Here is a 14,208-nt window from a genome sequence, read left to right as displayed (position 1 = left end):
AAATTATTTAAATTTTTAAAACCGAACTTGAAAAAAAGATAAGACTTTATCAATTACTAGTGCCACTTTGCACGCGTTGCGTGCTTGTATCGTTAGAATAATTATTTAAATATGATAATTTTTCGTTATTTTCAAATTAATAAATTTTAACACTATTTTTTATTAAGAGTGATATAACTATTTAAAAATTTAGAAGTATAGATATGGATTTAAAAAATACATAAATAATTTAAATTTTTTGAAAAGTGAATAATGTTACACCAAGACATCAAAAATTGTTACTCTAATGGTCTAATTCTTTATAAGATAGTATAGATAACAGAAAATACTCAAAATAGTTTTTTATTTTAATATTAATATTGGACTAGATTTTTTTTATTCAATGGCCCACCAAATCAACATATGTATAGATAATTTTTTTAAAAAAATAATAATAATTGATCCCCTTCCAGGCTGGGCTCTGAGGTGGAAGCCTCATTGGCCTCATAGAAGTTAAGGTCATGGAACCAATTAAAAGATATGTCTCACAAAATTCATCCCTAAGATCGTCTCATAAGAGTTTTTGTGCTTTTCCATAATATTTCTGGATCCTAAATATTTTGATGTTACACTTTTGAGTTTTGATCCATAGACCATAAGTAACTAAATATATCAACAAATTAGCACTTGACATAGGCCATAAATTTGATTGCAAATGAATGGAGAATATATTTTTTGTATAATTTTCTCCAATGTATTATTCATATTTTTTTTAAAATAAAACTTTGTATATGATGAGGCTGAACTTGTTTGGATCATGATTCATGACTATCTTACTGATAATTGAATGGATAAGTGGGCCTTTCGTTGAAAAAAGACCCTCTTAGTTCACAAAATTGGAACTCTTCACTTATTTGGATCCAAAATATTCCTTTGACGGCCCAATTGTGGCCTAGAAATCCGGACCAAGATTAATTATCTAAAGCCACAAGCAACAATATCACACGACGCCCAGAAAAAAAATAAAAAATTTAAAAAAATATTCTCTCTCGAAGTCAAACTCAAAATTATTTTTAACCAGGCCTAGGCCTAAGCCCTAACATTATATTAGATTCAACTAGTCATTTGTTTAATAGTGAAACTAGGCTTTAAATCAATAAATATAAACATAGTCGTCAAAAGAGTTTTCTGATTGAAGTTAATAAAAATCTATATCCATCAAATATATAAAGAAATATTTAAATGGATTGATATATATCATCGATCGATTGAGCGAAAAATAGTTGAATATTAGTTAAATGATTGTGTTACAAATGTTTTGAAATTTTACATGTTTATACAATTTTCATGTTATATTTGCATGTGTTCATAGATCATGTGTAATTAGATTTAGTTTTGGAAAATTATCATTAATAATTTGAATGCACCTATGGTTTGAGGTAAGTTACTATAGAATAAATGATTCGGACCCAAAATATCTAAAATGCAAACCGAGTCACGCGTCTCGTAAGCCAATTCTAATTTTTTTATAAAATATTCTTGAAAAATACATAGAAATTTTATAAATACCAAGTTCGTGCTCAATAAATCCTTTCCACACTGACAGTCGTGGGCACACTTGCGAATAAAATAATTATATACGCTCTTTACGATAAATTAAATATCATATATATTTGTTCGTGCAGTGTGAATATAGCAAGGGAGACACAAAGATAAAAATGATATAATATTAATATTAATAATAATATTAATAATATATATAGATATAAACAAGCTCATCCATGCATGCAAGTATTCCGTTCGCAATAAAAACAAAAAAAGGAAAGGTAATAATAATGTACGCACGTTTTTACTTCAACTTCACAGATCTTGCGTTTAATTATTCATCATGAAACCGGAAACGGCCCAGACAGATTCTTAATCTTATCCCCAATATATTAATTAATTAATAATCAGATTGACCTCATGAATACACGCACAATCGTGTATATATATATATATATATATATATATATATATATAAAGTCCAGTGCCTTATAAAAACCGCTTTAATCTGATCTGATTTCATTAAATTAAATTTACTTTTGTAACCTTATTTTTAATTGAACAACCAAAATATCTATACTTTATTAATTAAAATAAAATATATTATATAATATTATACACGTATCGTGTGTGTTTCGTCTTAGTAGCTTGTAATTAAGTCCAGAAATACCCCCAAAAAAATAGACATGCCAACATTCAAGAATATTTAATAAAATAAAACTAAATTACTATTAATATATATATTATATTGTAAATCAATATTTATAGTATACTATATTATTAAGTTAAGTATAGTAACTAACTTTATAGAGTATTTAACTGGCTTACAAGCTGATCATAAAAATATTTTATAAGCTGTTTAATTTCAGAGCTTATAAGTTCTTTAAATTTGTTCGAGCATTACCATCCGCCCACAAATTCCCTTATGGCAGAGCCACATATATGATCTCGGTGGCTTTATTTTTTCAAAAAAAAAATTTATATATTAATTTATTATTATTTTATTAATTTGATATTAGTTCGGATATTTGTGGGTAAATGGCGAAGGATAATATATCTACATCAATTTTACAAAGATTGGTGATATTTGTAAATTAAAAAAACATCCGAAGAGGTAGGTGACATTCTGGTAAATGTGAAAACAAAAAATGTATAAGAAAAAATAGTAGGTCGTCATATAAAATAATTAATTTGCATAATAATTTTTGTGATGTTAGGAATTAAGATAGGATGTAATTGTATTCATCTTAAATTTCATCAATTAATTAAAAAATGATTAGTTAAAAAGATGCTACTATAATAATATAGTAGAATATATTAAGATATCATTGAATTTATTTTAATAAAAATTTCATCTCATCTATATCTATCATATCCTAATAAAATTTTGAATTAAATAATTATTTCACTCATAACTTAAAATTTATTACAAAATACGTTATTAAAATTTTAAATTTTAATATAATATCTCAAAATTAAAAAAATTATATATACACGCATCATATATATTCATAAAATAAGTGTAAGGTATGCAGAAGAATCGATGGTTGGGCAGGAAATTGTATGGAACCACGCAATAATTGAGACACAAATAGTATAATAGGGCCAGCCGAAGATGATATATACACAATAATCGTACGAGTTGACTTATTAATTTAGTATATAAATTATAATGAATGATTAATTGATTTATATTAACATTAAACTAAAGGGAACTGAAACTCAAGGATATTTATTAATATAAAAAAGGACATTTATTTTTATGAATATTTTATGATTAATAAGTTTCTCATACAACGGTCCAACGAATATAAATTTTTCATAGCATAACCAACAAAAAATTATGTTTTTGTAATGAAAATGATATCTGGATAAAAAGTAATCTTTTTTAAGGTTGGGTAATCGAATACGATCAGAAATCTGTCTCATGGAAGTTTTTATGGTGCCATTAATAATATATTTGTAGACCTCTACACACGATGTACGCACATATTAAAATTTTTATCTAAAATATAATTTAAAATTAAAATATAATATTTTTATATGAAATATAATGATATTAGAGTACTCTTTATTTAAATTTAGTTTGTTTGAATTTTTAATTTATTATACTTTTTTTTTTCAAAACCAAGTTACACAAATTCGGAATCTGTTGGAGGTGACACAAGCAATTACATTATGTCATGTTAAGCGTACGGCGAATATTGTTGTTCATAAAATAGCTCGTTTTGCTTCTTCTTCTTCTTCTTCCTCGTTTTTTTGGTTGATTGGGAATTTTTCACCTTGGATGGACAACTTGTAATCTGTCATTTTGTTTTAATAAAATTACAAGTTCTCTCCAAAAAAAAATATATATATATATAGCGGTACTTTTAGGGAAGGGGTATTTTTGGAGAAAAAAGAATTTGATATGACTTGAAAAACCAAAATTAGTTACTATTTATGTCTCAACTTTAATATTAGTAATATAAACCGTTTCATGAATACTCAAATTTATATGTTTTACTAGAACTAAATTTTAGTGTGAAATTTCGTTCTAAAAAAAATAGAATGAAAGTAACTGCAAAAAATTGAAAATAATTTAACTTAATGGTAAATCAACTTTTCGTTTGGTTTTTTCAAATATGTATCAGTATCAACATTAACGGATTTTATTGTTTTTTTCCTAAAAACTCACTCTGTTACAAAAATAAATAAATAAATAAGTTTTATAAATTTACACGGTTAAATTTATGCTTTAGTTTTGTTATCTGTATTTTTATGTTATTTAATTTAATTTAGTCATTTGCATTCGTTATTTAATTTAGTCATTTTCGAATGCAGTGCCAATATATAACGTAACGTCGACATGGTTCTAATATGTAAAATGCACATTCTATATTAAAATTATTGTAAATTAAAAATATGGGATTAATACATAAATTTGATAGCACTGATCACCAAGATCGATAAAAAAAAAAAAACAGAAAACAAATATAAAATACCAAAATTACATGAATTCTCACTTAAAATAATATTAACTCTCAATAAAGTTTTAGATTGGCCCCAATACTTGAAATATACATTTCAATAAATGTACTATAGTTTAATTATAAAATCCTATATATTTTTTTGTAGTTAAACAATTGATTATTTGATCATGCCGATTGACATGATAGCCACGATCAACCATATTTACATATAATTTATGCGAGTGACTATTAATAAAATAGGATCGATTCTAAGCATTGTTGGACTTTGGTATTCTAATTACTAAATATTAGAATCATTGTTGGACTTTGGTATTCTAATTACTAAATATTATAAAATTAGAATATATATATATATATATGAAAAATAATAGACTGGGGGTGCACATAAATGAGAGATACTAGACGGCAAACCAATCCAAGTGATCAGAAGCATTCCAGTATTTGTTATTTAATATTAATATATAAAGATTAAGATATTTAATTAATCAACATCACATTTACTTTTTCTCAATTATTGCGTTATTGAACAGTTCAATGCCCTGACCTCTAGGGGTCTGTTTGGTTTGAATGATAGGATAGTGAAAGGATATGTAATTGAAGTGATAATATATTGAGATGTAAGGACAAATAATGTATCGTGATAAAATATATGATGTTTGGTATGATTTTAATATGATTGATTAATTTTGTGTATTACCCCGAAATGACAAAAATACCCCCAATAATAAAAAAAAATATAATAACTAGTATAAATAATAATAAATGAAAATAAATGTGATAATAATATGATGATATTAATATTAGTAACAACATTGTCATAAATTTTAAAATTTTATTTTTTTATTATGCAGTTTAATTCTCATTTTAACTTTTAAGAATATGAAATATTTTTATAATAAATAGTGATGGAACTCTTAATATTTTTATTATTTGAAATTTAAATTATTTTTTAATTTTTAAATTTAATTTAAATATTAATATTCATTATTTTTATTATTTTATTGATATGTATTTCTTACTTAAAACGTATACTTCATCTTAACTATATTTGTCAATATTAGTTAAATAAATTTGTTTCTTATCATCCATCAATAATTTGTTCTTATTAGATAATGGTATAATTAATATAATATTATTAAATGAATTCATATTACTTTAATTAATATTTCTCATTATTTTATTATTTATTATTTATTTTTAATTAATCAATTTATATGTTATTATTCTCGTTAATAATATTATCTGAAAAATAAATTAAAATTAAAAAATGGGTAGTAAATCTGTTCATTGGGTTTAGCACAATTTTCGAAAAGAACATATATTATTATTATTAATTTTGAAGATTTCATTCACTCCCAGTAGCGTATTGTACAAGACAAACAATTTGAAATTTTTTTTTGAATTTTATATTTATTTATAAAGGGTAGAATAGTAAATATGCACTTTATCCTTGCCCCAACATAAATAATCACGTGGCTCAGCAGGGTTAAATTATCTGCCATTTTAGGTGTACAGTGCGGGCCGTTGACGGGCCATTGAGATAGCCAAAAAACGTACCAAACAAATGATAATGACTGATTATTAATTAATCAACCCCTTATCTTATCTACCAAACAGGCCCTAGAGGAATTAAATCACCAAGAAATTGAGATTACTAGTCTATATATTTTACAAAATAAAAACATTTTATTTTATTTTACACTAGAGATTTGAATTTGTCATTATATATATATATATATGTATGTATTACCGCGTAGAAAATATATATTCATAGCACGCAGAATGCATACTTGGAAATGCTAATATATAATATAAAAAGAAAATTTTAATTTTAGTTTTTATGTTTATTTTATTATCGTTTTGGTACTCTATATTATCACATTTCACCTTTAGTTTTATTTTTCAATTTTCGATAACTTTATTTTTGTTTTTCCATCAGGAGCGTTCATATAACATTGGACATATTTGTGACATGTCGATACTTGATCAGTATCCAATGGCTGAGCTAGGATTTCAGCTCCACCCGGGCTAAATTTTTTTAGTGAGAAATCAAAAAATCATGGAAGCTTAAAACACCGATTTTTTAAGAAAAAAATAGTAAAATTTTTTATTTAAAAAATCAAAAAAATTGCATCAAAATTAGTTACAAAAAATTAAATATTTCTCAGCGTATATACAAATTTCATAATTATTTGGTCGATATATACTTTATAAAATTGGGAGCAATATAATGTCAGAGAACCTTATAAGATGGAGAGTGAAGAATATGACACTAACACAATAATAGATTTGAAAAAAAAAACCCCATTTTTTTGTTTTTTTTGGACTAGTATTGAAAACTAAAAGGTGGGCTACTTTATATTTTTAATTGGATTACCTAGGCTAATATAACATTAGCCCCAAAAATAACACTTAAATTTTATTTTTAATTTTTTGTGCCATATAAAAAATTTGGGCCACCCGAGCTGACCCAAAGCTTGCCTCCGCCCTTGTCAATATCACATAAGAAAAAAAAAAGACTAAATTTGAAAAAGAATAATAATAGTAATACAAAGACTAAAATATATAAGTCCAATAATGTAATTTTACATATATATGATATATATATATATATATATATATGTGAGGGTTTGAATAATCGATTATCCATTCTATATTAATAGCAAGCAATCGTTTTCCACATAAAAATACTGACGATCGATAAGACAATATGGATGATGCCTGATTGGAAAAAATTGATAATGGTATTAATTGGATAAAACAACTTAAGAAAATTTGCCTCGAAATTATTAAATTAGTAAGATAATAAAACTGATAAATCCAAAGGACGGATTAGGTTGATTAATTTACTAAATAAATCCAAATCACGTAATTAAATTACTAATTACCATCAAAAATCAACGTGAGGGTTCCTTTCACACAACATTAAAATATACTAAAACCACATTTGCTTGCACGTCCTCTATAAATTATTATATCATTAAACAACTGTCAGCATTCGGCCCCTCAATTAAAACTAAGCAAACAGACAACCCAATTTCTCCTCCATTGTTTCTCAACTTCTCTCATACATAAAAAATCTTAATTCACACTTCAAACTTGATCACTACAGCACTGTTAGAGATGAGTAGATTGAATAACACTAGACTTGTTAGCGAGCTTGTGGACTCCGAGGAATCCCCGGAAAACAGCGGTGATTCGCCTCGCTCCGCCGTGTCTGGAGATATCAAGACGGCCGCTTCCACCTCCTCTTCCAGAAGAAGGTGATCGCTATTAAGTCATTTATTTGAGCTTCAGTGGTAGAAGAAGAAGAAATCTAATTACTTGGTTGTTTATGTAATTTGATATGATTTACACAGTAGGAGAGGAGGCATACAGAAGAGAGTTGTGTCGATTCCAATCAAAGAAGTGGAAGGATTAAAGCTAAAAGGTGATCATATGACTGCTCCGCCGTCTGATTCTTGGGCATGGAGAAAATACGGCCAAAAACCCATAAAGGGTTCTCCATATCCAAGGTATATACCAGCTCAACATTAATCATTTCATGAATCTCAATCTTATTAAAATTATATACATGTGTTGAATTTGGAATTACGTTAGTCGTCATAAAAATTAATCCTGATTTCTTGGATTAATGTATTTTAAAAGAAAATTGTGATCATCGATTGAGTGGTGTGGGAATGATCAATACAATCCTACGATATTGTTGCAGAGGATATTACAGGTGTAGTAGTTCAAAAGGATGTCCCGCAAGAAAACAAGTGGAGAGGAGTAGAGTGGACCCTAACATGCTAGTGGTGACATATTCTTGTGAACACAACCACCCTTGGCCGGCATCTAGGCATAATAATAATCTCAACACCAACCACCCAAAATCCACCAGCTCGGCGGCGGCTACTAACTTGACAGCTTCAGAAGATGAAGAAGAACAAGAAGAACAAGAAGATCAGCAAGAAGAAGAGAAGCTGCCTGTGATTAATCCTAATTGTAATAAACCTCAAGAAATCATGGAGGAGGACATGAAATTTAGCCATTTTATTAATGGTAGTACTGAATTTGGATGGTTTTCTGATTTCGAATCCACCACATCTTGCACCATGCTGGAGAGTCACATGATTTTAACAGAGGACAGGAATATTGCTACAGACAATGAAATGGCTATGATTTTCACGATGCGTGAAGAAGATGATGAGTCTCTGTTTGCTGATCTCGGTGAGTTGCCGGAATGCTCGACTGTGTTCCGCCGTGGGATGGCGCAAAAAGAGGCGGAGCAACGGCGCCACACTGGGGATAATGAGACCATGTGCCTTCCCCAAATTTGTCTTCCGTCATGAACGGGTTGATTTATTATTATATTCAAAACCTCTAATTATTTACTGATTTTTTATTTTATTTTTTTTTATAAAAGATTTGATGAGTGTAGTAGTTAGGAAATTTTATTTTATTTTTTTTAAAAAAAAGAAAATGTTTCATTCGAGGGGGGTGATGTCACATTTTCTTGTAGTTAGCGCCATGGCCGTCTGTTTCTTTTTAACGGTTATGTTATATCATGATTTTATTTTTTTGAAAGTATAATTTTAATATTGCAATATCTCATCATGCAACATTGTTATTTCAGAAAAATAAAATCAATTTATTATTCAAACAGGCAGTTGTGACACGTGATTTTTACGTGTTCGACAATTCAATTATTGTGAGTTTTTTAAAAAATAAAAAGAATTTGTAAAAATGTATTTGGATAATTTAATAAAAAACGAATGATGAAATTTGATAAATAAGATAATGATGTTAGAAAAAAATGAGGATAAGTTAGTCATTTGAGATATAAATTAAATAAGATATGTGTTTAATTTAGGGGTAAAATGAAGAAAAAATTTGGTGTGATTTGACACTCCAAAAATGGATAGTATAAAACCGTCATCTATTATAATATAGTATAGATAATTGAGATTATTAATCGGATATATTAGAATTACCTCTTCTTCAGCTAAATTGGTTTTTAATTAAATAAATAAATAAAATATATTAGCCGGTGGATTTGATTGGAAGAGAGAAAATTTTATTTTCCAAAATAATTAACTAAAAAAAATATTCTTGAAATGGATCTTGTCATTGAAATTAGATAAACATCGTTGGATTTTAAATATTTTGTATTATCCTCATTACTCCTGTCTTATTAAATCTTCTAGAAAAGCATATTAAGTAATGACTTTCGATATGATAATATTTCGGTGTACGTCTCTAGGCTATTTGTCGCCATTTATTTATTCTTGAATCACTTGATCTACAACTAAATATTTCGTCGGTGGTTGTAAATTCTTTGTAAGTTTACAAATGATATATATAAATAGCCGAATAGGACACTTGAAAGTTGAAACATATTAAATTCACTCTGAAATTGCTCGAAACAGCACGCACAATACCTCCCAAGTCCCATCATCCCATGATGACCAAAGAGAGCTAGCTATTTTCTTCAAAATTTTTGTTTTGATAGAATATATTTAGTTAATAAAAAAATTATTGTATAATTGTATCTAAATAAACAATCATCATCACCTTTTGCTACCTTAATTTCGTGACTCCGTGTCCAAACACAACTATGAAATATCATAGTTAAAGGAAAAAATATAATTTTCCCACTTGAGTCTGTGTTAGGCAGATTTTTAAAATAAAAGAAAATGCAAAGGAAAGAAAATGTAACAATAATCCAAGCTGTAAATTCAAAAGTCAAATTTAGAACAGTTTGACTTTTGAGCAAGGTAGTTGGTTGGATCCGTTGTCATCCATTTGGTATTTATTTTTATTTTCATTATTATTATTTTTTACAATCATTTTGGTACTCATTACACGGCATAACTCACCTATCATATAATTAATGTTCACAATAACTTCCATTTAGTTTTATAAAAGATTTGCACTGAACTAACGAATCACATTGCTGTTATGAACACTTGAATTCAATGCACAAACTTGTATATATCTAGTAAATTTTTATCAGCATATTAGGTATTGGAGGGTTGAGCTTTTTCTAACATATCGACAATAATATTTAACGCTGAATCTAGAATTTAAAATTGATTCGATTAATACGTAGAACAAATAGATCTCACGTAACTACACCCTGATATGTTACAATTGAACCTTAATTTAGTCTAAATGTTACAATAATTGACACCTTACACCCTCATATGACTTAACATTTTTCTCTTAAAAAATTTCTAAACTAAACACATTGAATTCAAATTAGGTGTATCGGACCATGAATCATTATTTATTGTAATATAATGTGAGGATGATGTCCACAGGGGCATAGACGAGTTGGTAAGGCCTCAGGTGACCTGAGAAGAAATTCTCCAGCGTTGCGAGTTTGATTTTCGTGTAGAGCATATTCTCTGCTGAAATATTGTGGGGTATCCTCTGGGGGTTGACCATGTTGCTCTCCTTCAGGTCCCTGCCGCTCGTACACGTCTTTCGATTTAACCCGTATGAGTCAATAGACCTCTAACTTATGTGGGATAGGATCCCATTCGGAGTCAAACCTTTTTTTTTATATAGATAATATGAGGATGATTATATAATATACTAATATAAAATAATGGTAAATGACACTAATCTTCTGTTAAAAGGTAAAACTTGATTCAATCAATCATTGGATGAAATAAAAATGAGTTTTATCATCACACTAAAGATGTCTGATAGTATTTAAGTTAGTGTAATGCCTATGAGGAACAACACCCAGATTTTTTCATGTCCGATACATCCTTACTAACATCAATTTTCTCCCCTATCGAAGGGACAATGGTTGCAGCTGAATCCTCACCCGCCTCCACGTTCTTCTTGCTCACGATACGATATATCTGATCAAGAACATCTGAGAATGCTTTGTCCACGTTTGTAGCATCCAGTGCAGATGTTTCCATGAAGTAGAGTGATTCTTTCTCAGCAAATAATGTTCCATCCTCGGTTGAGACAGTCACCAGATGTCGAAGATCTGACTTGTTGCCAATGAGCATGGCTACAATGTTGGGATCGGTGTGATCTCTCAGCTCTCTTAGCCATCTTTCCACACTTTCGAATGTGGAATGCCTGGTGACATCATATACCAGCAAAGCACCAACCGCACCACGATAGTAGGCACTGGTGATGGCACGGTACCTAGAAAGCAAAAGGATATGAGACCTTTAAACAGCTCTATAAGTTAAAACAAAAGTAGGGGCAACCATTTATGATTTATTTTTGGCACTTCTGGAAGATCCCAAGATGTCCTGCTTCTTGGCCATGACGACAATGAGTTTAGATATGTGTTGAAAGGATACACATTAGCACTCGTTGAAATGTAATTTATCTCTTCATATATAGCTAGCTCCACTGTCAGATACCTGACTATATAGTACCTATCAACACAAGTTCTCTTCATAGATATCAAGGCATAAATCTGAACATAGGTTCGAGCAAACATATTCGCCATATTGTAAAATTCAAATGAAGGTATATGTGTCAGTTGAACAACACTTCCATCAAATTTTGACATTTTTACATTGGAAGAGTCAAAGCAAGTAGTTGAACATCGAAATCCTTTGTATTGCATATAAATATAGCAGATTTTACAAACAAGTGCTGGCCGTTCATGCACCAAGGAAATGTAAATATTGTGGCTTCTCTTTCTCCTAATTCCCCCCAGACCATTTATAGTCGAGGGCAAGGCTCCATTCAATAGATTAAACAAGAAAATAAAAATTTGACAAGCCCACAAAGCCGATCAAGAACTCATCTTCCTTTGTTCTAGAAAGGTGGGGTACAATCACTTCACCGTAAAATTATCTCAGTAGTACTGTGAAGATTTTGCAACTCCCGGGAATTTTATCCAAACTGAGTGGAACAACTAACACACCAACAAGTAACAACTACCCCTTCAAGATTGAAACTGAAAGCTCGATCACAGCTATAGGCAGTGTTTGGAAGAGCTTGAAGTACTTTTTAACTTTCCCTTCACAAAATTTGAAAATTTTGCGAAAGAGAAGCGGAGAAGTGCTTCTAGAAGCTCTTCCAAACACTGCTGTAGTCAGCCAACACAAAGTATATTAATACTTTAAAGAAGCCACGAGAACCATTACACCACACAAAATCTGCACCAAGGCATGAAATTCACAAATCTTGCACAAAACCCAATTGAGGAAATAGCAATAATTGTACCAAGATTTCAACTAAATCAACAATAAGATCCGTTCCTCTGAAATATCAAAGAAACTTGACAATGTGGGCAAAAAAAATGGGAAAATCCAAAATAAAACTAAAAATTGATGGCAAAAATGTCACCTTTCTTGGCCAGCCGTGTCCCAAATCTGAGCCTTGATAACTTTCCCCTCAACAGTCATGCTTCTGGTAGCAACAACCCCGATGGTTGATTTAGTCTCCAAGCTAAACTCATTCCTAGTGAATCTCGAAAGCAAGTTGGATTTGCCCACACCTGAGTCCCCAATCAAAACCAACTTGAACAGATAGTCATAGTCATCTTCCGCTCTATGCCCATCCATCTGTAAACTGAGCTAATTACTTCTCAGTTTAAAGAAAGAATCCAGTTGTCTGATAAAGAAATTGTGAAACTTTGAGGCGTGCAGCAGAGAAAATTGTAAAGATGTTTTGGTGTTCTTGTTTTCACAACAGTGGCTGCAAAAGGTTATTCATTTCTTTTCATTTTTTGAGCTTTAGCGTGGGTGGTTGTGTCCCCCTTTTTGACTTGGAGTTGAAATTGGAGATGGGAAGAAAGTGCTGCCAGACATGGCTGGTTTGAGATTAGATTACAGGAGTTGCTTTTTGAAACTCGTGACCCGGGAAATGAAACAAGCCGAAACAGATCTATTAATTGGGCCAAACAAAAGGATCAAATGAAGCCCAAATAATTTAAAATCTCGGACCCAAATTAGAATGGGCTAGTAGAATTGCAGCCCATCATTTTGATGGATCTGAAATTTGTGAATATTTTATGCGATAAACCTAACTCATTTTGAAAAGTCTTCATACAACCGTATGATACAAAGATATGTTCCTCCATTTATATTGATCGATGGCTTTGTTTTGGTAGCAGGCAACGTGTATTCTGACTTCTAGTATCCAAAAAAAAATTTCAATTTTTGTCCTATATGTTTATTATTTTGTGATTTCGATTATTCATGTTTTTATATTTTTGTTTCACAACAGCACTGCATTGGTCTCACATCAGTGTCACATCAAAAAATGACTAAAATTGCCAAAAAAACAAACATAACGGAATAAAACTGAAATCTGAAAATATATAAGACGAAAATCGCAAAGTGGCAAACATACATAACTAAAAAATCAATTTTTTCTTTCCATTATATACACAATATTATTGGTTAAAATCGAATTGTCAACAAATTAAACCAAATATTCTGAACTTTACTGCAACACAGAACAAACTAAACCGAACTTAGAGATTTTTTTTAAAAAAAATCAAATTTTAATTGATGTATGATATTTTAGTGGTCGCGGACCAAATTTGATTTATTTCACTTCGGTCGGTTATTTCGGTTGAAACAAATAGTTCACTCACCTCTATATTATAATTGATGTATGATATTTTGGTTAAAAATAACTTAATTTTTTTTATTTTCTTCATTTTCTAAGTTACCACCCTATAAATATAATCATCCCAATAATTTCAACGCCGAATTATTTTCTAAATCTCATAATA

At 29.4% G+C, this 14,208-nt stretch overlaps 2 protein-coding genes across 3 annotated transcripts; one reads left to right on the top strand and one right to left on the bottom strand.

The window, feature by feature from the left end:
- The first annotated feature begins 7,507 nt into the window (after positions 1 to 7,507).
- LOC140866354 (probable WRKY transcription factor 65) lies at positions 7,508 to 8,936 on the top strand. Of its 2 annotated transcripts, none has more exons than XM_073271333.1 (3): positions 7,508 to 7,759; positions 7,859 to 8,011; positions 8,209 to 8,936. In XM_073271333.1, exons 1-3 carry the CDS (start codon positions 7,620 to 7,622, stop codon positions 8,828 to 8,830), a joined length of 915 nt encoding a protein of 304 aa, XP_073127434.1. In that variant the 5' UTR covers positions 7,508 to 7,619; the 3' UTR covers positions 8,831 to 8,936. The 2 variants fall into 2 exon arrangements, with proteins under 2 accessions (XP_073127434.1, XP_073127433.1); XM_073271332.1 differs by having other exon boundaries at positions 7,856 to 8,011.
- Positions 8,937 to 11,121: 2,185 nt separating this feature from the next.
- LOC140866988 (ras-related protein RABA1d-like) lies at positions 11,122 to 13,231 on the bottom strand. The gene is made up of 2 exons (XM_073272055.1): positions 12,813 to 13,231; positions 11,122 to 11,651 (listed from the first exon to the last, which is right to left on the bottom strand). Exons 1-2 carry the CDS (start codon positions 13,028 to 13,030, stop codon positions 11,216 to 11,218), a joined length of 654 nt encoding a protein of 217 aa, XP_073128156.1. The 5' UTR covers positions 13,031 to 13,231; the 3' UTR covers positions 11,122 to 11,215.
- Positions 13,232 to 14,208: the final 977 nt, after the last annotated feature.

This window comes from Henckelia pumila, chromosome 4, assembly GCF_033568475.1.
Source record: "Henckelia pumila isolate YLH828 chromosome 4, ASM3356847v2, whole genome shotgun sequence".
Classification (NCBI taxonomy): Eukaryota; Viridiplantae; Streptophyta; class Magnoliopsida; order Lamiales; family Gesneriaceae; genus Henckelia; species Henckelia pumila.
The sequence above is the reverse complement of the archived record's forward strand: the minus strand, read 5'-3'. Positions and strand labels throughout refer to the sequence as shown.

What these genes read in the sequence shown, in the direction of transcription:
- LOC140866354 (XM_073271332.1), top strand. Translation starts at nt 7,620, where the DNA reads ATGAGTAGATTGAATAACACTAGACTTGTTAGCGAGCTTGTGGACTCC. An exon ending in ACCTCCTCTTCCAGAAGAAG is followed by an intron (nt 7,760 to 7,855) that starts GTGATCGCTATT and finishes TGATTTACACAG; the next exon opens with TAGGAGAGGAGGCATACAGA. An exon ending in AAGGGTTCTCCATATCCAAG is followed by an intron (nt 8,012 to 8,208) that starts GTATATACCAGC and finishes ATATTGTTGCAG; the next exon opens with AGGATATTACAGGTGTAGTA.
- LOC140866988 (XM_073272055.1), bottom strand. Translation starts at nt 13,030, where the DNA reads ATGGATGGGCATAGAGCGGAAGATGACTATGACTATCTGTTCAAGTTG. An exon ending in GACACGGCTGGCCAAGAAAG is followed by an intron (nt 11,652 to 12,812) that starts GTGACATTTTTG and finishes TTTGCTTTCTAG; the next exon opens with GTACCGTGCCATCACCAGTG.